The sequence below is a fragment of the Passer domesticus genome, chromosome 30, assembly GCF_036417665.1.
Source record: "Passer domesticus isolate bPasDom1 chromosome 30, bPasDom1.hap1, whole genome shotgun sequence".
Lineage (NCBI taxonomy): Eukaryota > Metazoa > Chordata > Aves > Passeriformes > Passeridae > Passer > Passer domesticus.
In genome coordinates, this window is record NC_087503.1 from 1,606,995 (window position 1) to 1,634,105 (window position 27,111).

At 56.9% G+C, this 27,111-nt stretch overlaps 1 protein-coding gene and 1 pseudogene across 1 annotated transcript; one reads left to right on the forward strand and one right to left on the reverse strand.

Moving 5' to 3' along the window:
- LOC135287561 (zinc finger protein 345-like) overlaps positions 1 to 27,111 on the forward strand; it is a 737,501-nt pseudogene that overhangs the window by 58,923 nt on the left and 651,467 nt on the right.
- On the reverse strand, positions 14,379 to 15,344 carry LOC135287625 (olfactory receptor 14C36-like). The gene has a single exon (XM_064400899.1). It carries the CDS (start codon positions 15,342 to 15,344, stop codon positions 14,427 to 14,429), a length of 918 nt encoding a protein of 305 aa, XP_064256969.1. The 3' UTR covers positions 14,379 to 14,426.

The window sequence follows — 27,111 nt, forward strand, 5'->3', positions numbered from 1 at the left end:
TCCAGCACAGCAGCTCCACCAGCAAAGGGCATCTCCTGAGCGCAGGGCAGGAAGGCTTTGCTCCCCTCCAGAGTCACTCTCAGGACTCTCAAGAGGCTCCTCGTGTTCCTTGTTCTCCCAGGGCTCAGTGGGATGAGATCAGGGTCTCACTGGGGCCTTCAGGGGACTCAGGTCTGGGTCAGGTTTTGCTTGTTGGTGGCCAGTGCCCATCAGATGGGGAATGGTCTGTGCTGAACCTTCCTGGGGCTCTGCAGCTTGTGCCAGGGCTGATGGCAGGGGAAGGTTTGTCTGGAGGGCCTTGGGAGCTGCCAGGAGAACACAGGGGACCTGCAGGGACAGGGTGTGCCAGGGACCAGCAGGGAGTGGAGCTCACTGGGCACAGGCCTGGCCAGGCTGGGCTCACCCCGAGATCAAGGACTGAATGTCTGCTGTGAGCCAGGAGAGCTCTGCAGCCCAGGGACACAGCAGGCCCAGGGAAAGGAGTCTGGGCACTGCCTGCTCTGAGCCTCAGGGAACTCCCCCAGGAGGATCCAGGGCAGCCCCAAGCCCCTCTGGCAGCCCTGGCACAAGGCAGGCACCTCTGAGACCCCTCCATGGCCCCACAGAGCCTGTGTGGGAGGGGGTGAGTGCAGGGAGCACCATCAGCTGCCTCTGTGTGCCAGGCTGAGCAGCAGAGCCCAGCAGAGGCAGCCCAGGGCCCCGGGCAGCACAGCCCCCGTGCTCTGCAGAGCAGCAGCCCCAGCTCGGGGCTCTGGGCAGCAGGGCAGGGGCTGCAGCAATGGCTGCTGGGGCCAGCACAGACGTGTTCCCCTGGGAAAGGCTCTGGGGGCAGCTGGCATGGGCCAGGAGCAGAGCAGGAGCCCGTGGCTGTGCAGAGGAGCCCTGGCAAGAGGCTGCCCTGTCCCTGGGCCAGCAGCAGCTGCCTGAGGAGTCCCGGGGCCAGCTCTGCTGCTGGGCTGGGCAGCGGGGCTGGCCCTGGGGCTGCAGGAGCTGCCCGAGCTGAGCATCTGCTGAGCATTCCAGACCCAGAGTGGCTGTCCCTGACCTCCAGTGCCTGCAGTTCCTGCTGCAGGGCCAGACCTGACTGCTGCTCTGCTGGGCTGGGGCAGGGGCAGGGAAAGGCTGAACTGGGCAGTTCCAGGGAGAGGAAAACAATGGGGCCTGGTCCGTATGAGTCCCCACAGTGTCAGAATGGTCTCCAGGGTTCCATTAAGCCCCACAGGGTCACCATGGTCCCCAGGTCACACGAGGCTCTGCAGTGTCAGAAGGGCCCCTTGGTTCTGTGGAGCCCACAAGGTCAGTTTTGGCAGTGGGCAGGGTCAGCACCAAAGACACAGACAACAACTGAAGGAATTGTCTAATTTATATAATGTAAATTCCGAAACTACAAAAGGACCAGCTCAGCAATGCACTCAATCATCACCACGAAGGATTGCAGCAGCGATTAAGAAAGATCCAGCATCATTTACCCTCAGGCTTTACCATCCCCCAGATCCACACAGCAGCAGAGGAAGCTGTCACAGCCAAGGGCTGCAGAGCCACTCCTGGACACTGGGAATTCCTGCAGGTTCCTCCAGCCACAGCTGAGGCTCCAACCTCGCTGTGAGAAGGCCCAGCTCTGACAGTGCTGAATGAACAAACTGACAGCACTTCTAGTGTGGGAACATCTGGTTTCATCCTCCTCTTGGGTTCCTCCCAAAGCCTGGCCAGGGCCCAAGGAGGAACCAAAGGAGCTGACTTTGATCCTTCAGCCCCAAACAAGGCCAGATGTCAGATTTCATGGCCTTGTCTGGCTTGCCAATACAAAAAGATCAATACATGTGTCACTAAGGAGTGGCTACATCTATCACAGTGCTAATGGCCATGCATATTTCATCAGTGAGCAGATACAAAGATAACCTTTGGTTGGAAGGTTCATCCAGAAGTCACCTTTGGCTCAGGGCCTGCTGTTCAGGCCTTGGCACTTCAGGGACGTGGTTTAGTGCTGGGCTTGGCACTGCTGGGTGACCGGCTGGACTTGACGAGCTCAGAGGTCTTTTCCCACAGAAAGGATGCTGTGATTCCATTACTATATCTGCTGCATTCAGCTAGGTCTATTTGAGCAGCATTACTTTGCTCCAAAAGTTCCCTCTTGCTCAGCTCCTGTGGCCTATGGTGGCAGTTCCTTCAGCTCCTGGTGCTAAGCTGCTCATGTTGAATGAGACGACTCGGAGAGATGAATACAGTCCAGTTTCTTCTGGGACACAGAGAGGAGAGGGTGTGGAAACAGGAGCATTGTTTGCTGTGGCCTCCTCTCTGCACTTCATGCTTTTCAGTGCTTTAAACCAGCCAAGAGCTTTCTCCAAGAGTGCAATGGAGCAGCTGTTCCTGCTCCCAGGTCTGGCTCTCTCCAGTCTCTGACCTCGCCTGGCTTTGTCCCTCTTGCTGTGCCCTCTGTTCCCCCAGGGCTCAGTGGCTGCTGCCCAGGACTGTAGGACTGGCACAGATCCAGTGGTCGAGACGCTCCTTTCTCTGCCCTTGGAGCTGCCTGGGCACAGCAGCCTTTTCCATCTGGAAGCTCCCCATGGACAGGGAGTCCCCAGCTGCATTCCTTGCACAACCTCCAGGAGCCTAGGGCTGCCATCTCAAGTCCCTGCTGGCACTGGGGGCTCCCAGGTGCCTCAGGCTGCTGTGACACCGCTGCACACGGGAGGGAAGAGTGGCAGGGGCTGTGCTGAATGTCAGCTCCATGTGCTGCTGCTGCTGTGGGGTCATTTGTCCAGCCCTGGCCCAGAGTCAGGGATCAGATCCAGGCCCTGCTGCTGCTCCCTTGGGATCAGCCCCAGTTTGGGTGTTGCTGTCAGGGTCAGCAGGAGTGGTGGCTGGAGCAGCAGGTGCTGACAGTGCCCCAAGCCCTGGGGCTGGAGGGGTCCCTGGGCTGAGCTGAGAGGGAGCTGCCCCTTGTTCTCCCTCTGCCTCATGCAGAGCTGGGCCGGGCACAAGTGGGGCAGCACAGCCACCAGGGAGCCTGCGAGTCTCTTCCAGCCCTGGCTGCTCAGAGTTTGGGCCTTGGAGCCTCAGGTGGCCAAAGGCAGCTGCTCTTGGTCCCTCTGGGTGTGCCCGTGTTCAGCAGTGCTGCTCCATCAGTCTGTGCCCAGCAGTGGGGAAAAGCCTCAGCCCTGCATGGCCAGGAGCTGCCGGGCTCTGCCTGAGCAGCTCAGCCAGCAGGAAGGGAGCTGCTCCGCATGGGAACCAGGAGCAAAGGACACTCTTTTTTCACAGCATGTTTTCTGTTATAAGGAAAAAAAAATTGGTAAAATGATAAAGATAAAAACAAAACCCAAGTGTGCAGTGAAAAATCTTTTGTGACTTTGTATTAAGAGGCAAATGATCTTTTGAAGAAGAAAACTCAGTTATTTTTTTCATACATTACTTTGTGAATGTGCTGATGGCATGGATCCATCTTACTGACCTCAGCAGCCTTTTTAAAAAGTTTTTGGGCTTTGTTTCCAACATTGTTATTTTAAATTGTGGTTGAAGCAATGGGAAATTGCTTTGTGCCCCTCCAGCTCCAAGCAGCACTGGGAATATAACCTCTGTCAAACCCCAAACCCTTCAGAAGATGCCCTTCCTTCTCACCCTGTGAATGAGCTGCACATTCCCTTTGAAACTGTCAGGGGTTTCTTAAAGACACAAAGTCCCACTTACAGATTTTTCCTCTGGTTTGGGAGTGCAGAAAGGCAATTCTCCATCCATCAGCTCCAGACTGCACTGCCTCAGGGACACGGCCCACTCGCCAGCTTTGGCCCACTTGTGGCACCTCTAGAGGAAGAAAAAGCCAAAAAGGAATGAAGAGTGTGACAGATGAAACATCCTTTGGAGATCCAGGCGTTCAGCTGGGACTGTGGAGAGTTTGCGTTCTTGCCAATTGGATGTGTGTCCCCAGCTGCAATCTCTGGGCCTGCAGGAGAGTCTCACTCACCTGCCAAAGCAGAAAGCTCAGGCGCTGTGCTTGGAACGGGCTCGTCTGATGCAAAGCTGTCAGAGCAATGTGAGGGCAGAGCCAGCCCAGCTGTGCCCAGGGCTGAGCCCAACAGAGCCCTGGCAGAGCCCAGAGCAGCCTCAGCACCCGCAGAGCCCAGCTGCAAGGAGAGAAACCAGAAACTGCCCGTCAGCTGAAGGTTCCTGTCCCCTTGTCCCAGCTGCCCGTGGTGCTCAGGCCATGCTGGCTGTGCCCAGAGCTGCCCATCAATGCTGTCTTTGGGAGCAGGGCAGGAGGGGAGGACATGTGCCCAGCCTGCAGCCAGCCACGGCACATCTAGCCCTCAGCAGCTGCCCAGAGCCAGAAAGCAGCTGGGGAGCTGAATGAAGAATTCGTTGCATCCCCCCCAGCAAAGGGGGAACCTTTGGTGCCCAGCCAGGCTGTGCCATGCCCAGATCTGGGAGCATCCCCCTGGCTGTGGAACTCACCTGCAAATTGGGTGTGGAGTGTGTCTTTAGAGAAGGTGCCAGAATCCAAGTCCATCTTCTTCAGCTGGCCAGGCCAAGGAAGAGACTGTCGTCCCTGAGGTTGTCCTTGCTGTCTCCAGCAGCAGCCCCACCTGGTACAGCTTCTCCAGGAGCTCCTTCTCCTTCCCTGGGAACAGACCAGGCTGTCAGGGCTCTGCCCAGGGCCCCAGCCATCCATGAACCAGACAAACAAACCGGGGGGATGGTGGCCACCAGTGCTTGCCACACCAGATCTCCAGCTCAGCTCCCGCCCAAGAGCTGCTTGTTCCCTTCTGCTGACCCCTGCTCAGAGCTACAGGCAGGACAAAACCAGTCTGGTTTGCTTTGCCACTGAGTGCCAAGAGATGTGTGGAGCTGGTACCTGCCAGGCCCCTGGATCCAACTGTGCACATGGATCTCTCCCATCTTCTAGGGCCGAGGAGCACCCTGCACCCAAGGATGGCAGAAAAGCTCTTCTAATGATGGCCTGTCCGAGGGCTGCATGGACAAACACCGCTTAATGACATCTTGGCACTCTGGGGAGACAAACCAGAAATCACCAGTCACTTGGAGAAGTTGCCCCCCTGTTCCTGTGCCCAGGCCATACTGGGTGTGCCCAGAGCTGGGCCTAAACTTCCCCACGGATTCTCTGTTTGGAGGAGAGCAGGACATGTGCCACCTCCTCAGCAGCTGCCAGAGCAGGATGCCCATCAGCTCGCTGCTGTCTCCCAACATTGGTATTCCCCCTGTGCCCAGAGATGAGGATCCACCTTGAGAGAGCCATGCTGGGAACAAGATGCGCCCCCAGATGATCTCCTGGCCCCTCCTGAACGGGTGCTTCCCCACGACCAGCTGGTACAGCAGGAGGCCCAGGGACCAGATCGTCGCTGCCTCGCCATGGTAGCTTTGGTGCTGGGTCCACTCTGGAGGGCTGTAGGCCAGGGTTCCTGTGGAACACAGACAGAGCTCTTCAGGGGGATGCTGCTGCTCCCAGAGCCTGGCCCCAGCATTCCCGGGCATGTGGGGGCTGCTCCAGCAGCACACGGGGTGACCGCTGCCTTCTCACCATCACCTGGGACTTGTGTACAAACTCGGGGCTGGAAAAGAAGCCACTGGTGCTGGAAGAGGGCAGCAGAAACCCTGGGAAAGCCCAACCATGACACACAAAGGAAAAACCCACCCACTGGTGGAGAAAACCCACTCTCCTCTCTGCCTGCGTGGGCCCCCAAAAATGTTAATAAGCCAAGGCAAACAAGGTGAGTGGAGCAGTCCAAGCCCCTCCTCCCCTGCACACCAAACCATCCAGGGCATGGGTTCAGACCCCCCTCTCCATTACCCCCATGGGGGTTTTTGTCGGGCTGGCTGCACCAGCTCCAGCCCCAGCCCAGGCCACAGTGGGTACTGAAGGCTGTCAGCAGGGCTGGGAGCTGGCCCCCCTCACACCCCAACCAAATCAACTTGGCTCCAGCATTAATCCCATCCCAGCTGCAGTAGGGGGAAGCCCCGGTGCTACACCCAGGCTGGGCCATGAGATGCCCAGGAGCATTCCCTGCGAGGGCTCACCTGCAAACTGGGTGTAGGCTGTGTCTTGGAGGAAGGCGCCACAGCCAAAGTCAATCAGTTTCAGCTGCCCGCTGGCCAGGTCGAGCACGATGTTCTCGGGCTTGATGTCCCTGTGCAGGACCCCGCAGCTGGTGCAGTGCCGCACGGCCTCCAGCACCTGGTGGAACAGCCCCCGCGCCTCCTCCTCCGGCAGGAACCTCCGCTCCACCAGGAAACCTGAGAGCTCCTGGCACCGCTCTGGATGCTCCATCACCAGCAAGAAGCTGTCGGGGAGCTCAAGCCACTCCAGCAGCTGAATGACACCAGCACACCCACAGGACACCTTGGCCAGCAGCACGATCTCCAGGGGCGCGCTGGTGCCGTCGGGCTGCGGGAGGAGCGCGATGCCGTCAGTGGAGCTGAGGCTGTGCCAGGGCTCTGGGACTCCTCAGCCAGCCCGGGATGCTCTGCATGCCCTGCTCAGCCCACGCCCGCTCTCCCCACAGGGCTCCCGGCAGCTTCCACCATGCCGGGCCCCGGCTCCTCACCGCCCGGCACGGCCCGGCTTCTGCCGCTGGCCCCGCTCACTCACCAGCTCGCTCCAGTGCCGGATGCGATCCCGCGGCACGCGTTTGATGGCCAACTGCGAGCAAGGGAGAGCAGCGGGCTGAGCTCAACTTCCTTCCCACTGCGCTCCGACATTCTCGTCCTTGTCTCCCTCTTCCCTCTCCGCCCGCCGCCGGCCCCGCCGCTCACCGGGGCGCCGTCCGAGAGCCGCGTCGCCGAGCAGACGCTGCCGAATCTGCCGCGCCTCAGCAGGGAACCCAGGCGGTACCGCTCCTGCAGGGCCTCCTGCGCCTTCCCTGCGGGCGGGACGCGGCTGTCAGCGCTCGGCCCGGGGCCAGCAATGGCCCCCGAGCGCCCCTCACCCGCCCCGGGCCGGGCATCCCCACCCGCCCCGGCGGCTGCGCTGCCGAGCGGCGGAGCTCGGGCCGGGCAAGCCCCCGCGGAGGCGGCGGAAGCGGCTGCGCCGCCTGTGTCCTCCGCGGGCCCCGGGAGGAGCCGGGACCAGGGCCGGGGCCGGGCTCGGGGTCGGGGCCGGGACTGGACCCTGCGTCGGGGCCGGGGCCGGGCTCGGGCCAGGCGGAGCCAAAAGCCGGCGATGCCGCCCCAGCCCCAGGCATTGACGCCCGCCCAGCAGCGCCAGCGCCAGCACGGCCAGAGCCGGGCTGAGGCCAGGCGGCGGCGGGACGGCCGGGGGCGGGCACGGGGCAGCCCCGCCCGGGGCCGGGGGCGGGCCGGGGGCATGGCCCGGCCCGGCCCGGGGAGAGGGAGGCGGGGAGAGGAGAGGAGAGGAGAGGAGAGGAGAGGAGAGGAGAGGAGAGGAGAGGAGAGGAGAGGAGAGGAGAGGAGAGGAGAGGAGAGGAGAGGAGAGGGGAGGGGAGGGGAGGGGAGGGGAGGGGAGGGGAGGGGAGGGGAGGGGAGGGGAGGGGAGGGGAGGGGAGGGGAGGGGAGGGGAGGGGAGGGGAGGGGAGGGGAGGGGAGGGGAGGGGAGGGGAGGGGAGGGGAGGGGAGGGGAGGGGAGGGGAGGGGAGGGGAGGGGAGGGGAGGGGAGGGGAGGGGAGGGGAGGGGAGGGGAGGGGAGGGGGGAGGGGAGGGGAGGGGAGGGGAGGGGAGGGGAGGGGAGGGGAGGGGAGGGGAGGGGAGGGGAGGGGGACGCCGGGAAATCGACGTGGAGGGAAGGGTGCTCGTCAGCGGGAAAGGGCGAGAAAGAGAGAAAAAGAGAAAGAAAAAGAGTGTTTTAGATTCTCTGCTTGCGCTGCTTTTGCTGCCGCTGCTGCTGCTGCCGCCGCTGCAACTGAAGCCCCGGGGCCGTTTGTCCGCGTGTCCGTTCCCCGCTCGAGCCCCACGAGCCCCATGGGCGAGCCCTGTGCGCCCCGGGACAGCCCCTTAGTCTGTCCAAACACGGGAACTTGGCAGTGTCGAGCCCAGGTGCAGAGCCCTGACTCCTGCACGCTGGCAGAGGAATCCCCTCAATCGCTGCTGTGCATTGTCCTTGCTGCGGGTCAAGCACTGTCGGGGCACATTCCCTTGGTGTAGGATTCCTGCCTGACCCAAGCACTGCACTTACATCTGCAGTGTTGCTTTCCAGTAAAAACAGGGGAAGGAAAACTGTTGTGTGTCTCATGGTATTTTAGAGTGTCTAAAACATGATAAGTCACCGATCTTAAGAGGTGAGGTGCATTTGGAATGAATGGGATAGAGAAGTAGTGCAACATGGGAAAGGGCAGACTAGAAATAAATGGAGGAAAACTTCTTGGAATGTTTCTCTCACTTTCATTTCACTTCTGGAAAGCTGTTTCAGTTTTCCAGGAATCTTCTCCTGTCTGCTCTTCTCAAGAACCTTTCATGGAGAACAAGGTCAAGCTTGTGTCCCAAGATTTGCCACCAGCTGCAGCTTCTCTTGGCTTTCCACACTGCACTGTGTGTGCAGCACGACTTTTGCAGCAAAGCAGGACAAATGTTTGGAGAACTTTACACATCCTTTGTTTTTGCTGGTGGGCTGTAGAATTGTGCTACTGGTGAAGTTTTCATTTTAACGGATTGTGCTGGTTTAGGGCAAATTTTGGGAGGAAACCTCCAAAAGGGTCCGTCTAGAAAGCAAGTTCAAGCAGCCCCTCCCCCTACTAGTTCAGGAAAAGACTTCCCTGTTAGAGAGCATTTTGGGCAGACACTGTGGCCTATGTGCACAGCCCTGCAGGCAAAACAATGGACATTCTGTGGATTTAGAAGCATGCTTGCAAACACTCTGTGAACGTGCCTGATAGCAGAAGCACACTGCCCTTGGGCAGCCAGCATGAGAAAGTTTGCCAACTGCATCCAAGAGAAAAGGATGTGAAATGTTATAAATGAGAAGCTTGACTAGGCCAATATTCAAGGAGCAATCAATTTATTAATTAATATGGTAAAGTATGAGCAAAACAGCACTGGGTACAGTGGGGGAAATTTTCCCTCCAACTGCACGCCGATAGTTGGGGCTTACAGATATTTATAGGGGTACTCATAAGCTTTCTCAGCAGTTTCTGTTCCAAATTTTTATGTCACAATTCTATACACTATTGTGATTTAGTTTTTCTCAGGATGTATCTCAGAAAAGAGTATCCCCGTATGGTGGGATCTGGCTTCTGAAAGAAGTCTCCCAGCTGGTGAGGTCCAGATTCCAGATGTGGGTCCACCTTTTAATTGCAAGGACTGTAAATCTCATAACAGTGATGTCCAGCTTCCCTTTGTTGAAACTATCAGTCCTTGATAGAGTTGATGTTCATCTTCCTTTCTCAAGCTGCTTTTCACTGTTTTGTTAAGGTGTTGAGATAAGCATGTTTCCTTTTGATATATTCTAAAGCTACAGTTCCAAAGATCCTTACTACAAGCAATACTCTAAAATGATACTTCAAAAGGTTATTATTGCAAAACTCATTTTAGCTAGAAGCAGAAAGTTCCTGTCAAGCAGCAACATCCTTAAAGCTTTAATTTGAATGGTCCTAAATCAGCTGAAGAATTATAAAGGTTAATTGCGAACAAAGGATAGGTTCAAAGGCCTTCTTCCATGCTTTACTTCCTCAGTTATTTATTAGAATTGTCTTTGTAACTGTCCCACGGTCAGTTTCCACACATATCCCAATCACAGATACACAGGTTGCCTGTATGTACCTGACACAAAACATAGCTTTGTATTTCACAACATAAAAACTAGGTAAGAAAAAACAATGTTATTATTATAAATAGAAATGAATATAATAAATATATACGTAGTTAAATAATAACACAAAATAATTTGATACAGAATAAAATAAAATAATAAATTACAGCAACATTTTTGCATGCTTTAGGATGTCAGTCCCAGGTGGGCCATGTCAGACATGGTGAGGCTGGGGTGAGCAGCAGGCTGTACAAACAGGGTCAGCCCAAAAGGGGCTTGTTCTTCTCCGTGCCCAGACCTCCTAAGGAGACATTCAGCATCAAGATCACTTCAGGAATGTTTCTATCACCTCTTTTCTGAACTGATAAATAGAAAACTGCCCATATGATTAAATCCAAACATCATGTGTTTGGTGCACTTCGACATTTTCCTCCTTAACAGAACTCCAAACTGACTCCAATCACTGCACAAGCCCTGGAGACTTGAAGACAATTGAAAGGAGACAAAGAGCTCCTGAGGGCTTTCTGTGTTTTAATCAGCCCCACAGTGGATTTGGGGCTGTGTCCAGGAGCCTCAGGCACTGAGGGAAGGATGAAGAAGCTGCTCAAGGAGTCAGCAGCAAAACTCCAAGTCCCTTGGAGCATGGCTGGGCCCCAGTGAGGGCAGGGAGTGCCAAAGGCTCCCCAGGGACTGCTGAGAGCAGATCCTTGAGGCCAGGAGTGCGGGGAGTCCAAGGCTCTGGGCAGGGAACTGCAATGCTGAGCAAGGCCTGGGCTGGCTGGGAGAAGCAGAAAGGCCAAGCCCTGAGCCCAGCCTGGGCCAGCAGGGCCTGTCCCTCACGGGTGGCTCGGGGCTCTCTGTGGGGCAGGGGGATGCGAGGGGCAGCAAGGACAAATGCCATAAACCTGCAGCCCCTGCCAGCCTGGCCAGGGAGGTCGAGGGAGAGCCAAAGTGCAGCCCCTGCCAGGAAAGTTCCTGCTGTGGGGCCTCCAGAGGCGCTGCCCGAGCCCAGGGCACAAAGGCCTGGGTGCCTGTGGCCCTGCCAGCCCTGCCCAGCCCTTGGCCATCTGTCCTGCAGGCTGTGCCCCCTGCGCGTGCTGCTCCTGTGCCCTGGCCGGCTGCACTCGCCCCTCTCGCTGTGCCCCAGCATTTCTCAGCCAGCGTTTCTGTGCCCTCCCTGGGCTCCCTGCACCCAGTGCTGCCGGCTCCTGGCACACAGAGCCGGCCATGGCCCAGCCTCACGCTGCCACACCTCGAGCACCACAATTCTACCCTGGCAGGGACTTTGCTTTCTCCTCAGCTCCAGGCTGAACCTTCCAAGCTGCACTTTGGGGATGTTTCCTGCAATTCCCACTCCCAAGGAAAGCTCTGTCTCCTGCTGTTCACAAACAGAGAAGGGCTGGTGGGAGAAGTGCTGGTCAGAGGCTGTTTGGGGCACAGTCACCATGATATTATTGAGTTTTTAAATATTCCATGAAAGAAGGAAGGGCATCAATAAATCTTCTACCCTGGACTTTTAAGGGCAGACTTAGGCCGAATTGAGGATGCAGATTTGGGGAGTACCAAATCAGGAACTGATTCTTTTAAGGGAAACAGCCCGTAAAAACACAGGGTTCCAGGAAGGATGGACACACTTCAGCAAAGAAACCTTGATGGAGCAAGAGTAGGCTGTCCCTTTGTGCAGAAAGATGACCCAGAGGAAGAAGTGAATGGCCGGGCTGGGCATGGAGCTTTTGCAGGAATTTAGGGGTTAAAAAGAGGGTGCATCACCTTTGGACATAGAGGCAGGTAAATCAAGAAATATTTAAGGATGTTGTTAGGTCATGCAGAAAGAAAATTAGAGCGGTAAAAGCTCAGTTAGGACAACTTGAATTCTTCTGTGAAGGATAATAAAAATGTTTTTATAAGTACATTAATGGTAAAAAGAGGGCTAAGGGCAACCTGCATTTCTTATTGTGGGGGATATGGTTACAAAAGATGAGGAAAAGGCTCAGGTACTTCACCCCTTCTTTGTCTCAGTTTTCAACAGTAAGACAGGCCACCCTCAGGAGAAGTGTTCTCCTGAGCTGGTAGATGGGCACAGGGAGCTGAACAGCCCCTGCAATCCAGGAGGAAGCACCTGGGGACCTGCTGAGCCACTCAGGTGCTCACAGGTGTCCCCAGGACCAGATGGGATCCATCCCAGGAGGATGAGGAAGCTGGTGGATGGGCTCCCCAAACTGCTCTCCATCATTTACCATCAGTCCTGGCACACCAGGGAGGTCCCAGAGCACTGGAGGTGCCAGTGTGAGCCCATCCCCAAGAAGGGTTGGAAGGAGGATCTGGGGAACTCCAGGCCTGTCAGCCTGACCTGGGTGCCCAGCAAGGTTATGGAACAGATCACCTTGAGAGCCATCACAGGGTACCCACAGGATGGCCGAGGGATCAGAGCCAGCCAGGGTGGCTTTCAATATCTGCCCTGATGATCTGCATGAGGGGACTGAGTCCAGCATCAGCAAATTTGCAGATGACACCATCTGGGTGTGAGTGTGGATGTGCTGGACGGTAGGAGGACTCTGCAGAGGGCCCTGGACAGGCTGGATCCAGGGCCCAAATCCAAAAATGTGAGGTTTAACAAGTCCCAGTGCCGGGTCCTGCACTTTGGCCACAACAACCCCTGCAGCACTACAGGCTGGGGACAGAGTGGCTGACAGCAGCCAGGCAGAAAGGGACCTGCAGGGACTGATGGACAGCAGGCTGGACATGAGGCAGCAGTGTGCCCAGGTGGCCAAGAAGGCCAATGGCTCCTGGCCTGGATCAGGAATGGTGTGGCCAGCAGGAGCAGGGCAGTGATTCTTCCCCTGTGCTCAGCACTGGTTGGGCAGCACCTCAAGTGCTGTTTGCTGTCCTAGGGCCCCCAATTTAAGAAGGACATGGAGGGGCTGGAGCATGTCCAGAGAAGGGCAACAAGGCTGGTGAGGAGTCTGGAAACACAAGTCCTTTGAGGAGCGACTGAGGGAGCTGGGTTGTTTATCCTGGAGAAGAGGAGGCTCAGGGAGACAAGGCGGTGTCAGGGCACAGGTTGGACTTCATGATCTCCAAGGCCTTCTCCAGCCTTGCTGATTCTGGGATTCTCTGAAACCACTCTTGCAGAAGTTGCAGGATGAGCCCTGGATCTCCGGTTCAGAAGCTCCAGCAGCCCAGGTGCCTCAGCTTCTCCTGCCAGCCCCAAAGCCCATCCTGTCAGTCCTGCAGAGCCTCTGCAGCTCCTCCTCATTGCCCAGAACAGGGAGCCCCACAAGCAGACACAGCAGCCCAGATGTTCTCCCCTGGCCTGGGGTGCCTATGGCAAGGGAGCAGCACCAGGCACTACAGGAGCCTGCAGACAATTCCTGCAGCACTTGGAGGATGATCCTGCTGCCCAAGGGACGTTCCCATGGTGCCAAGTCAGGAACTGCAATGGGGAGTGGGGCCAGAGAGGAAAGGGCAAACATGGATGGGCTGTTTGCAGGGGAGGGAACAGGGGTGGGCAAGAAGAAGAAATTTGTAGCAGGAAAGAGTAAAGAAAACAGAGGTGATGAAACGGAAATGCTGAGGGCAGTTTGGGGGTGGCTGCCTGGCAGCCCTGGCTCTGAGCAACAGCATCTGCAGTGGCACAGGAAACTCCCAGCTGATGGGAACAAACTTTCTGGCTGACTGCAGAGGCCAGGACAAAGCTGAGTGGTTTCCCTGGTGTCCCCCAGCCCTTGCTGGCCCCAGGAGCTGATGGCATTTGTGCTCCCTCAGGTTCATGTCCCCACAGCAGCAGCATGGGGGTGCTCCTGCCTGCTCTGTGCAATGCAAACAGGGGCTTCTGAGCCAGTGCTGCCGTGGCTGTGCCTGCAAGGATGTGGCACCTGTGTGAGCTGGGGGAGAGGCCAGGGCTGCAGAGGGGGGATGTTGTTGGCAGCTCCATCAGGACGCTCTGGGACGCTGTCCTGGGCTGTCCAGTGCACTGGGGATGGATCAGCCCCTGCTCTGCTGCTCCTTCCCGTCTTCCCCAGGGCCCTTGCAGAGCCCCAGCCATGCTGTTTGCCCCCAGCCTGCCCACGGCCAGCCAGGGGCTGCTCACCCTGGGGCTTTTCTGTGCTGAGCATTGGGCTGGCCGTGTTCTTGAGAGAGCCTGGGCAAGGAGCCTGCAGCCCCCAGGCCCTGGCCTGAGGCATCAGCGCTGCCCCAGCAGTGCCCATGGCCTGTCCCTGCTGCAGCCCCGGCACTGCCACCCCCAGGACTGTGCCCGGCCCCGAGAGCACTCAGGCCCTGCAGCAACACCAGGGCCACCAGGGCAGCGGGGCAGGGCCACGGCAGCAGCACTGGCAACACCAAGTGCTGCTGCTGCTGCTGGGCACAGCTGCTGTGCCAGCAGTGATCTGCCCCAGCTCTGCACACAGACATTGCTGCTGCAGCTCCAGAGGAGGCAACAAAAGGGCATCTCTGCAGAAAACTCTGCTGGGAGACGCTTGAGTTCCTTTCAAGCCACCAAGAGATCAGCCCATGATTGACAAAGTGTGTGGTCACAGGGAAGGTGGAGAGAAACAAAGTGAGAAATCACACAGAAAATGACATCTCTTTGAGGACAACATGAGAACACTTAACCAAGGAATAAAAGACCCCACAACCAAACCAAGAAGAAGTATCAAAGGTGACTTTTATTACAAGTGGTTTGCAGATATTGCCCAAGAGTTTCATGTTCCTGAAATCATCTAGTCATCAGCCTCCTCACAGCAGCCTTGAGCTCCTCGTTCCTCAGGCTATAGATGAGGGGATTCAGGGCTGGAGGCACCACCGAGTACAGAACTGACAGGGCCAGATCCAGGGATGGGGAGGAGATGGAAGGGGGCTTCACGTGAGCAAATATACCAGTGCTGATGAACAGTGAGACCACAGCCAGGTGAGGGAGGCAGGTGGAAAAGGCTTTGTGCTGTCCCTGCTCAGAGGGGATGCTCAGCACTGCCCTGAAGATCTGCACATATGAGAAAACAATGAACACAAAACAACTAAATAACAGAAAAGCACTACCCATAAGTAGCCCCAGTTCCCTGAGATAGGATTTGGAGCACGACAGCTTGAGGATTGCAGGGATTTCACAGAAGAACTGGCCTAGGGAATTGCCATGGCACAGGGGCAGAGAAAATGTATTGGCCGTGTGCAGCAGTGAATAGAGAAAGGCACTGGCCCAGGCAGCTGCTGCCATGTGGGCACAAGCTCTGCTGCCCAGGAGGGTCCCGTAGTGCAGGGGTTTGCAGATGGACACGTAGCGGTCGTAGCACATGATGGTCAGGAGGGAAAATTCTGCTGAGATGAAAAAGACAAAGAAAAAGAGCTGTGCAGCACATCCTGTGTAGGAGATGGTGGTGGTGTCCCAGAGGGAATTGTGCATGGCTTTGGGGACAGTGGTGCAGATGGAGCTCAGGTCGCTGAGGGCCAGGTTGAGCAGGAAGAAGAACATGGGCGTGTGCAGGTGGTGGCCGCAGGCTACGGCGCTGATGATGAGGCCGTTGCCCAGGAGGGCAGCCAGGGAGATGCCCAGCAAGAGGCAGAAGTGCAGGAGCTGCAGCTGCCGCGTGTCTGCCAATGCCAGCAGGAGGAAGTGGCTGATGGAGCTGCTGTTGGACATTTGTGGTGCCTTGGCATGGGGATCTGTATAAAAATTAATCATAGAATAGTTGCATTAGGAGAGGATTTTAAATATCCCACCACGGGCTGGGGACACTTTCCCCCCACTGCCTGCCCAGGGCTCTGCTGCCTGGAGCTGTTCCTGCCAGCAGCTGCTTCCCTGTGCCCAGGGCTGGGTCCTGCCAGTGCTGCCAGAGCCCAGCCCAGCCCTGGGGGCTCAGCTCTGCCCGGCAGACCCCTCCCAGCTCTGGCACTGCCCAGGGGCAGCTCTGGCTCTGCAGGCTCTGATGGCAACATCAGTGCAACCCTGAGCAGGCTGGAAAATTGACACTGATGCTGCCTTTAAAGTGAACTGTGGTGATTGCTGTCACTGCCTGGTTTGTTCAGATTTGAGAAAATTGTTTTTATTTTTCTTCACCTGAACTAAGAGATTAACATCTATATGGAATTTCCGATCCAAGCAACCAACAGCAGTAGATTTAAAAAGCAGGATTTTCCCTTTTATCCAGCCCCTGACTAGCTGTGTTAGCTGTATAATCTACTTGTAGATGTTCGGCAGTTAAATGTTATGCTGGGAGCAATCCTGAACAATGCAGCATCCTCACCACACAAGGAGAACACTTCCAAGCCTTACCAGCTGTCTCCTCCCCCCCAGATCCTGTCCCCCAGTGCTGGGAGCAGCTGCCAGGGCCGGCTGAGAGCTGTCCCTGGCAGGCAGCAGAGTCCCTGCACCAGCACAGCGCCCTGGGCTGCAGGAGCCTGCTCTGCAGGACAGCCCTGGGCACCCCTGGCTGCTCTGCACAAGAGACAATCAGAGAATGTACTCATAGAGTCTGCAGGCATTGGGATGTTCCAGCTTTAGGAGATGGCTCCAGGAGCTGCAGCTGCATTGTCCTGCAGCCAGAGGTTCCTGTGCCAAGGGCTGGCAGTGATTCTGCCCCAGGCACTTCTCAGCACCTTCCCAGCCCTGACTGATTGAAGCTCTCTCTGCCTCTGGGCTGTGCCCGGGCTGGCTGCAGGCAGTGCCCCAGCCCTGCTGGGCTGGCAGAAGAGCTGCTCATCAAGAGAAATGTGCTTTTGAAGCTCTTCTTGCTTACCAGGAGCTGCCTCTGTGCCAGGAGCCCAGCCCAGCTCAGCAGCACAGACACAGCACAAGGACTTTAATGACCTTAATTGCTTTGTGAGCCACTCAGGAGCAGGAGGTGGAGCTTCCTTGTTCCGGAGTGACCCATTGTAAGAGACCTCTGGGGAGCACGGCGACCCGGAGTGCGGTGAACAGGAGCAGGCAAACAGGGTCACAGCACTTCCCGCAGGCAGGGCAAGCAGGCAGGGCTGCAGGTTCCAGCTAGTTTGGTGAAGTATTGTTTTATTGGTTGATTGATCTTGGGCTTTCTCCTAAGCAATGGTTTTAACCCGGTCAAAATCCGTGGTTGGTACAAGTGTATATGACCAAGTAGAGCCCTCCAAAAAGGATGTGTCCGTACAGACCCATTCCTGCCCGGAGTGTTTGAGCTTATCAGTGGCTTCAGGGGATGTTATGGAGAAGGCCTGCCTGAGGTGTGAACAAGTGAATGACCTCCTTTCGCTAGTGGCTGAGCTTAGGGAAGAAGTTGAAAGGTTAAGGAGTATCAGGGATAGTGAAAAGGAAATAGACTGGTGGAGTTCAGCCCTTACATCTTTAAGGGAGGCCCACCAGGAGTCAGAGGGCTCATGTGTCTTTCACTCTCAGGCAATAGAGGGGCACCTGGTAGATGAAGGGGAGTGGAAATGGGTCCCTGCTCGGGGTGGTAATAACAAAAAACCCCTCCTGCCCCCCATCCCCTAGCCAGGTGCCACTTCAGAATAGGTATGAGGCACTGGATCTAGACAGCCAGAGAGATGATTTAGAGGAAAATCATCTACCCAGTGAGCCTCCCAATTATGACTTGCCTAAAAAGAGGATTACCACCTCTAATGTCAAGAAAAAAAGAAGGGTAATCGTGATGGGTGATTCCCTTCTGAGGGGGACAGAGGGCCCCGTATGTCGACCTGACCCATCCCACAGGGAGGTCTGCTGCCTCCCTGGGGCCCAGGTACGAAACATCACTGAGAAACTTCCTAGGCTGATTCAGTCCTCTGATTATTACCCACTGCTGATACTCCAAGCTGGCAGTGATGAGATTGAAAAGAGGAGTGTCAAGGTGATTAAAAGGGAGTTTAGGGCACTGGGTCAAGTGGTTGATAGGACAGGTGCACAGGTAGTGTTCTGCTCAGTCCCTTTGGTGGCAGAGAAAAATAATGAAAGGAATAGGAAAACTCATATCATTAACAAATGGCTCAAGGGTTGGTGTTATCGGCAAAATTTTGGATTCTTTGATCATGGAGCAACCTTTATGGCACCTGCTCTATTGGAATCAGATGGGGTACATCTCTCTGTTAAGGGTAGGAGGTTTTTAGCTCATGAACTGGCAGACCTTATTGAGAGGGCTTTAAACTAGGTTTGAAGGGGGAAGGGGATGCAGCTGGGCTGTTTGGAAGCAGGCCCAGGGGTGGTAAGACTGTGTTAGGGGAGAAATCAGCAGCCCAGCTGAGATGCATGTATACCAATGCATGCAGCATGGGTAACAAACAAGAAGAGCTGGAGGCCATGGTGCATCAGCAGGACTATGATGTAGTTGCCATCACAGAAACGTGGTGGGATGACTCACATAGTTGGAGCACTGCACTGGATGGCTACAAGCTCTTCAGAAAAGACAGAAAAGGGAGAAGAGGTGGAGGGGTGGCCCTTTATATTAGGGAGGTTTTGGATGTCACAGGTATTGAGACTAATGATGATGAAGTTGAGTCCCTATGGGTGAAAATTAAGAGGAAGGCCAACAAGGCTGACATCCTACTGGGAGTCTGCTATCGTCCACCCAACCAGGATGAAGAGGTGGACAACTTATTCTATAAACAACTGAACAAAGTCTCAGGATCATCAGCCCTTGTTCTTGTAGGTGACTTCAACCTACCAGACATCTGCTGGGAACTCAATACAGCAAAAAACCAGCAATCTAGAAGGTTTTTAGAATGTGTGGAGGATAACTTTTTGTCACAACTGGTGGGCAAACCCACCAGGGGAGGGGCTATGTTAGACCTATTGTTTACAAATAGAGATGGACTGGTAGGTGATGTGGAGGTTGTAGGCCGCTTGGGGCATAGTGATCATGAAACTATAGAATTCTCAATAATTGGTGAAATAAGGAGGAATATCAATAAGATCTCTACACTGGACTTCCGGAGGGCAGATTTTGGCCTATTTAAAAGACTTGTCCAGAGAATTCCTTGGGAAACAGCCTTTAAAAACAAAGGAGTCCAGGAGAGATGGGTGTGCTTCAAAGCAGAGATCTTGAGGGCACAAGAACAGACTGTCCCTGTGTGCCAAAAGATGAGTAGACGAGGCAAACGTCCAGTCTGGATGAGTAATGAGGTTTTGAAGGAACTTAGAAATAAGAAAAAGATGTATCATCTTTTTAAGGAGGGAGTGATTTCTGAGGAATTATTTAAGGGTGCTGCCAGGGCATGTAGAAAAAAAATTAGGGAGGCCAAAGCTCAGTTTGAACTCAACTTGGCAACTTCTGTTAAAAATAATAAAAAAAGTTTTTACAAATATATTAATGGTAAAAGGAAGGGTATAACCAACCTCGGTTCCTTATTGGATGGAGCAGGCAAACTAGTTACTAAAGATGCGGAAAAGGCGGAAGTGCTTAATGTTTTCTTCACCTCAGTCTTTAGTGGTAAGACAGCTTATCCTCATGACAACTGTCCTCAAGGGTTGGTAGGTGGTGCCAGGGATCAGAATGGTCCTCTTATTATCCAAGAGGAGGCAGTCAGAGAACTGCTGGGACACTTGGATATTTAAAAATCAATGGGACCAGATGGGATTCACCCTAGGGTGATGAGGGAGCTGGCAGATGAGGTTGCCAAGCCGCTCTCCATCATTTACCAGGAGACGTGGCTCACTGGTGAGGTTCCAGATGATTGGAAACTGGCCAATGTGACACCTGTTTACAAAAAAGGTGGTAAGGAGGATCCTGGCAATTACAGGCCAGTTAGCCTGACCTCAGTACCAGGTAAGATGGAACAGTTCACACTGAGTGCTATCACACAGCACTTACAGCATGGCCAGGGTATCAGAGCCAGTCATCAGGGGTTACGAAGGGTAGGCCATGTGTGACCAGCCTGGTCTCCTTCTGTGACCAGCTGACCCGCCTGGTGGACGCAGGAAAGGCTGTGCATGTGGTCTATTTAGACTTCAGCAAGGCCTTTGATACTGTCTCCCACAGCACACTCCTGGAGAAGCTGGCAGCCCACGGCTTGGACAGGAGCACTCTTGGCTGGGTTAGGAACTGGCTGGATGGCCGGGCCAGAGAGTGATGGTGAACGGTGCTGCATCCAGCTGGCGGCCAGTCACCAGTGCTGTCCCTCAGGGCTCTGTGCTGGGACCAGTCCTATTTCATATTTTTATAGACGACATGGATGAGGGCATCGAGTCCTTCATTAGTAAATTTGCAGCTGACACTAAGCTGGGAGCTTGTGTTGATCTCCTGGAAGGAAGGAGGGCTCTGCAGAGAGACTTGGATCAGTTGGATGGATGGGCAGAGTCCAGCAGCATGAAGTTTAATAAGTCTAAGTGCCGAGTTCTACGTTTTGGCCACAAAAATCCCCTACAATGTTACAAGCTGGCGACAGTGTGGCTGGACAGTGTTCAGGCAGAAAGGGACCTGGGGGTGCTGGTTGACAGCCGGTTGAATATGAGCCAGCAATGTGCCTTGGTGGCCAAGAAGGCCAATGGCATCCCGGCCTGCAGTAGGAATTGTGTGGCCAGCAGGAGCAGGGAGGTCATTCTTGCCCTGTACTCGGCGCTGGTGAGGCCGCACCTTGAGTGCTGTGTCCAGTTCTGGGCCCCTCAGTTTAGGAAGGATGTTGAGATGCTTGAGCACGTCCAGAGGAGGGCAACAAGGCTGGTGAGGGCCTTGGAACACAAGCCCTATGAGGAATGTTTGAAGGAACTGGGGTTGTTTAGCCTGGAGAAACGGAGGCTTAGAGGTGACCTTATTGCTCTCTACAACTTCCTGAAGGGAGGTTGTAGACAGGTGGGGGTCAGTCTCTTCCACCGGGCAGCGACTGACAGAACAAGAGGACACAGTCTCAAGATACGTCAGGGAAGGTACAGGTTGGATATTAGGAAAAAAAAGTTAACCAAAAGAATAATAAAGTACTGGAATGTTCTTCCCAGGGAGGTGGTGGAATCAGTATCTTTGGATGTGTTTTAAAAATGGTGGAATATGGCATTTGGTACTATAGTCTAATTGAGGTGTTGGGGCATAGGTTGGACTTGATGATCCTAGACATGGCTTCCAACCTCATTATTCTGTGGTTCTCTGAAAACCTTGAAAATTATCAGCGGGCTCTGGAAAACTTTTTAAAAAAATCAGAAATGGATGTAGCTCTGTGAATTTTCAGGCACAGCTCTTTGGATCTGGAGGAAATATTTGCTTTGCATCAGCTAAGACATAGACAGACACACAGCAAATGGAGCACTGAACATCACAGACTGGGCTAGTGTTTTTCCCAGAAGAACTGACAGAAGATCACAATGAAACACTACAGTGCCCCTGAACAATCCAATTGTCCAGGGAAACTCAGCAGCTGATGGTGTTGTGGTGCTACTGCCAATCCCTTCCATGAGCAAATCATTTCAGGACTGACTAACAGCCTCTGCCTTCTCACAGACACCAAGTGGTGCAGCAGTGCTCCAGGTGCTCCTGCCAACAGCCCCTGCAGGGAGGAGCACAGCCCCCAGTGCACGTGGGCTTTGGCTCCCTGTGGCACACAAGCCCCCTGGGGCACAGGTCTCTGGGGCAGGAGAGGGGCTGCAGTGCTGCCAGGGCTCGGGGGGTGGCAGCTCTGCTTGGGTGAGCACTCTGCCACACCTGCTGATGGCAGCGCTGCCCGGGCCCCAGGGCTCAGAGCAGCATTGGTGCCCTGGCCCACACGTTCCCTGTGCCTGTCACAGCCGCGGGTTTAGGATGGCCAGCAGCCGGGACGTGTCCCAAGGAGGCCGTGCCAGCTTCCGTGGAAGGCCCTGTGCCCTTGCCAGCGCGGCTGCCTCGGCAGCCCTGGGGGCTCCTTCTGCTGCCCTGAGCCTGCAGAGCAGGGCAGCGTTTGCTGATGGGCTGAGCCCTTCCTAAAGATCCTGTCGGGCTGCCTTAGACACTTGGGGCCAGGGATTCCTGCCAACCGGGGCCACTTTGGGTGGGCTGGGGGCGGCCCCAGGGCAGGTGGCAGTGTGTGCAAGGTTCCTTTGTGACACGCTGCAGCACGGTCACCGTGGCATGGAATGGAGGAATGTGTCCTTTGTGACACGTGGTGACATAGGAGCTGGGGGTGACAAGAACACTCCACAGCGCTCGGAGCAGGCGACGGGACAGGACGGGACAGAGTGGTGCTGTGAGGAGCCCCCGCACAGCGCACTCGTTCCTGTCTGACCCAGAGCTTTTCTGAGGTGTTGTTCCTGCAGCTGACCTCAAGGCCAGACTGTGGGACTTGCTGACCTGAGTAATTTACCAGGAATCTCCTGTCATTGTGGCAGGAGCGCCCAAGACTAGAGTGCAGGACTTGCTGTCCTGCAGCTACCCTGAGACCTCTCTGTCTCAGAAATCTTCAAGGCACAACTGAAATTGCTGACTTGGCAATATCCTGAGGCATCTCTCTAGAAGGTGCCTTCAAGGCTGGAAGGTGGAATGGCAGGCAGATTTTTCAGCCGGTTCAAATGCTTCCGGGGGAAAAATAAGAAAGGCCCTGGAGCTGCTTCAGGAGAGCAACTTGAAGAGCCAGAGCAGATCCAGACACTGCAGGACGGTGAGTGGCAGAGCTGGGCCGTAGGACTGGAGCCTGCAGCCAGCCTGGCCCCATTCCGTCCCATCCCATCCCATCCCATCCCATCCCATCCCATCCCATCCCATCCCATACCATCCCATCCCATCCCATCCCATCCCATCCCCTGGGGCCATGCCCATGGACAGGACGGAAGAGGGCCCAGGCAGACACCCCGCAGTGGCCGTGCTCCATCCCCCTGGGGCATCCCGGGGCTGTCCCTGCCTGGGGAGCGCAGGGCTGGGCTGTGTTCTCCGGCCTCTCCCGCAGCCCCTCAGCTCTGGCTGTGCTCGCTCTTTGCCAGATGCAGCCGTGGAGCGCACACAAGAGCAGCAATCCAGCCGTGGCCGCTTCCGCAGAACAGCGCAGGTACCTGCAGCCATGCCCACCTGGGCTGGGCCTGCTGTCCCTGCTCAGCCAAGCACTACACTTGGAGCATTCCTGGCTTCCCTGTCCTTTATTCTTTGGCAGATGTTCCGAAAATTCCCGCACATTCGGCGTAGAAAGACCAACACCACAGCAGCTGAGGGCCCAGCCGAGCCTGACTCGGGGCTGACCCAGCTCCAAGCAGAGCCTGATGTCAGCCCAGATTCAGCTGGGCTCTCGCAAGACTTGGACACCTCAGGGACTGAAACCTGGCCACAGGCTCTTCCCACATCAGTGACTGAGGATGGAGTCATAAAAAACACTGACAATGAAGAGATTGAGGCCTTGAAAAATACTGGAGCCATGCCCACTCCCCCTGAGATTTGTGCTTCCACTGTGGATTTTTTCCAGGACAGTGCTGTTCCTTATCAGCAGCAGGTAAGCAGCCTGGGGCCAGGACTGGAGGCCTCCCAGGGCCGTGTGTCCCCTCAAGCCTCGGTCACTGGGCCCCCTCAGCCTTTGAGGCCAGTAGATTGTGACGGGAAAGGAGGCACTTCTTGGGGGGAAACTGGGGAAGTTGCTCCCATAGACAGCGCTCCAGGTCTTCCCCATGCCTCCTCCAGGTGCCAGCCATGGTGAAGAACATCCACCAGAGTCTCATGTCCCACGTCACTGTGGATGCCAGGCTGCACAGTGACATTGTGAGGCTGGCTGAGGAACACCCTGCAGACGTGGCGCTGACCCTCCTGCACTGTGCCCCAACGTGTGACAGGTACGGGGCCCACGTGCCTTGAGAGCTCAGGGCTCACCAGCCTTTAGGGCCCGTGGCCCATCACAGCCTGTCCAATGGGCTCTGCCAGACAGGTAGAGAGCTCCAGGACCCTCGGGCCCCTCTCTTTGCCCAGCCTGCTGCCAATGCTCCCTCCCTGCCCCTCAGGGCACCGGGGCTCAGTCACCTGTGCCCCCACAGCTGCACAGGGCATGGTACTGTGACTGAGATTCCCCTGACACAGAGCCCTGATCCCACAGAGCTGCTGCAATGATGTGGAGAGCCATAGGCTCATCACGACCAACAATGGAGAAGGTGCTGGCAACACTGCTCTGTGTGATGGAGGATTGGCCTGTTCACAGCACATGCACCTCCGATGGGGACAACAAGGACGTTTTTGCCCTGGCTGTGAGTTTCTGGAACTGGCCTTTGCTTGCCACCTGGTTGCCTCTCCAGCAGCTCTCCATCCTCTCCCTGCCTCAGTCGCTGGGATGAAACTTGGTCTAGGGGCAGACTCAGGGGGCACTAGGCCCACTGCTCCCCCTGCATCTGCCCTTGGGCCCTGCCCCATGGACACCAGGGCACTGAGCGCTGTCTTGGGCTGCTTCTTCTGCAGGCAACTCTGGTGATCTGGGTCATTGTGCCACAATGCCATGAGGCCATGATCCTTCATTCCTCCCGCCTGTTTGTGGCTCTGCTCTTCCATGTTGTCATCACCACACAGCAGCAGATGCCACCAGAGGAAGTTGAAAACTTCTGGAGAGCGTGCCAGGAGGAACACCGCCTTCCCAGCAAGCCCAGCAGGTCCCAGTCCTCCTGTCCTTCCCCTGCCCTTGTGGCCAGTGCCAGTGCTCCCAGTGTGACCTGGGCTTTGCTCTGCACACAGGTTTGCAGTGCAGGCCATGAAGGCTCTGCTCTGCCGACTGGAGTGTGACCAGGAGGTGATGGCTATGGAGCGTAAGTGTGGCTGGGACACGCTGCTGTGTGCTCACACCCAGCACTATGCCGTGGGTCTGCTGGCCAGGTGAGACCCCCTTCTCCTCCACACTGCCCCCAGCATTTGTGCCCTGTGCCCAGGTGCCCCACACAGTCCCTGTGGTCATGGGCCAGAGGGCCTTGTCACCAAGGGACGGCCAAGGAGACTGGAAAAGGCTGGGAGAGGAGGGTGCCCCGAAGGGGCCACCTCCCACAGCGCTCACATCCTCTCCAGGGATGCTGGGCAAAGACCAGACCTCTGTGAGTCAGTCCTGGGCAAGGTTTGGTCCCCCCACCTCAGGCTCTTGGTGTCTTTTTTCTCCTTCCAGAGAGATGCGCCGTGTCTCCCTCTCCTTGTGTTCTGGGATTGCTCTGCGCCTGCTTGGGCTGCTCAGCAGGGAGGAGCCACACTGGGATCTGCCCAGCCTGGCGTTCCTTGTGGAGGTGAGCCTGAAGGCCAGCGCTGCCTGGCTGAGCTGCCTCCCAGCTCTCTGCCCTCTCGTAGCCGCAGCTGCCTGGGACGGTGCCCGTGCCCTGTGCTGCTGCCTGGGCCCAGCCCTGTGCGGTTCCGGGCTCCTGCTGGCCGGGTGCCCTGTCACTGCCCTGTGCCTTTCAGGTCCTCGAGTGCCTGGACTTGAGGGAATGTGCTGACATCATCCTGGAGATCATGTCAAGGCACCTGAGGAACGAGTGCAGGGAGAGGTGTCGCCTGGCACTCAGAGGCCTCGTGGTGCTCAGCAAGGATCCCTCGATGGTGAGAAGGGGCAGCGGCTGAAGCTGCGCTGGGGAAAGCAGCCCCATGGGCTGGCAGGGCTTCAGCAGCTGAGGCAGCTGCTCCCAGCTCTCCTGCCTCACCTGCCCCACTGCTTTGGGGCAGGCCTTTGGCCTGTGGGCCCTGCAGCAGCAGGGTGGGGTTGCAGTGCCAGGGTGGTGCTGGCGCTGCAGCCGTCCATGGCTTCCCAGCTCAGCCTTGTGTTCCACACAGGCCAGGAGAATGGGCACTCTGTCTCCAAGCCTTCTGGAGCTGCTGGATGATGCAGACGGAGAGCTGGTGGGCATGACGCTCTCTGTGTTCACTAATTTGCTCAAGAGCAAAGACATGCTGGTATCCAGCACCACTGCCCCGAAGCTGGCTGAGGCTCTCCTGCTGCTCTTCAACCACGTAAGGCTTTGTATCCCCAGCCTCGGGCACTGGGTGCTGCCCTGAAACTTTGTGCACTGTGGATTTTTGTACTCTTCAGGTGGGCCTGGAGTAGATGGCACTGAGTTTTTTTCTTTCATTCAGGACAACAGCCATGTGCAGCTGCTCTCCCTTGACCTCTTCTTCAAGGTGATGGATTTGGTAGCAGAGGAGGGAAAAAAGCCTCTTAAGTCAGTGGTGTGCCAGAGCCTTCCTGCACTCTTCTTCCACTGCCACGATGAGAATCAGCGTGTGGCCGAGGTGAGGACTCGTGGGCTGCTGGTGTCCCCCTGGCAGGGGGCTGGGCTGCCGGCTGCCCTGCTCACATCCCGAGCTGCAGCCTCCTCCAGGCTGTGGCACAGGGATGTCAGTCCTGTGTCCTGGGCTGTGGGGCTATCTCTGGGTCTCTGCTGCTCTCCAGGCTTCTCGGGAAACGCTGCATTGTGCGGCTGGGTTCCTGAAGAGGAGGGATCTCAAAGAGCTGGTGGAGACAGAGAAGCTGTTGGCGTTTGTTGAGGTCTTGGTAAGGACGGCCTGGAATCCCCAGCCTCAGCCTGGAGAAAGCCCCTGAGCGCAGTGCTCAGAGTACGGGGCTGGCAGCTGTGCCCCTGCCCGCTGCTGCACCCAGAGGCGGCACGGGCTCTTCTCCAGGCTGCTGTGGGCCCGAGCCGGGTGCCCATGGAGCCCCGGCGCGGCGGGGCTGCGGGGCGGCCCCGCGGCTCCCCGGGCAGCAGCCGGCCCTCTGCCCCCTGCGGAGCCCGGCGCCAGCGGCTGCTGGCCGCGCCTCAGGGCTGTGCGGGCAGGGGAGGCCGGGGCTGGGCGCAGGGAGCGCCCGCCACAGGGGCTGAGCCCGCGCCGAGCCTTCCCTGCTGCCGCTCTCTGCAGCTGGCAGAGGACACGAGCCGAGCGGCCGAGCAGCTGCGCCGGACCCTGCGCTACCTGGAGAGCCCCCAGGAGCCCCTGCGAGAAGCGGCCATCAGGTTCATGGGTGAGCCCCGAGGCCGGGCTCCCTCCCCGGCCCGCCGCAGCTCGGCCCCAGCCCCGCCCGCTGCCCCGGCAGCGCCATCCGGGCCCGGCGCCGTGGAGCCCCGCCTGGCCCGGGCGCTGCTGCCGCCCTCTGGCAGCCGTGCCCTTGGGCGGCAGCGTGCGGCAAGGGCCCGGGCTGAGCCCTGCCGGGCCAGCAGGGCGTGTGGCCGCAGCGCTGGCAGCGCCGCTGGCAGGGAGCTGTGCCGCTGCCGCCCTGACAGGCTCTGTGTTCACAGGGATGGCCGGGCGGCACCTCAGGGGGCAGCCAGGAGAGCTCCTGATGATCTGCAGTGGTGAGTGAGGGCAGCGGGCTGACAGCAGGGACTGGCATGGAGACCTGCAAGCCCTGCCCCGGCTGTGGAGGGCTCTGCTCCCGTGGGCTGAACGCACAGAGGTTTCAGGGCCATGTGGGGCATTCCTGGCCAGCAGCTTTGGGCTGATGCCCTTGGTCCCTGCTCCCTCCTGACCATGGCAAGAGCCGGCTGGGATGGCCCTGGCAGGGGGCTCTCCTCGTCTCCGTGCAGATCCGGGATCTGACTGTGGCTCTGTTCCTCT

Excerpts from the sequence above, each read along its gene's own strand:
- LOC135287625 (XM_064400899.1), bottom strand. The coding sequence starts at position 15,344 with ATGTCCAACAGCAGCTCCATCAGCCACTTCCTCCTGCTGGCATTGGCA.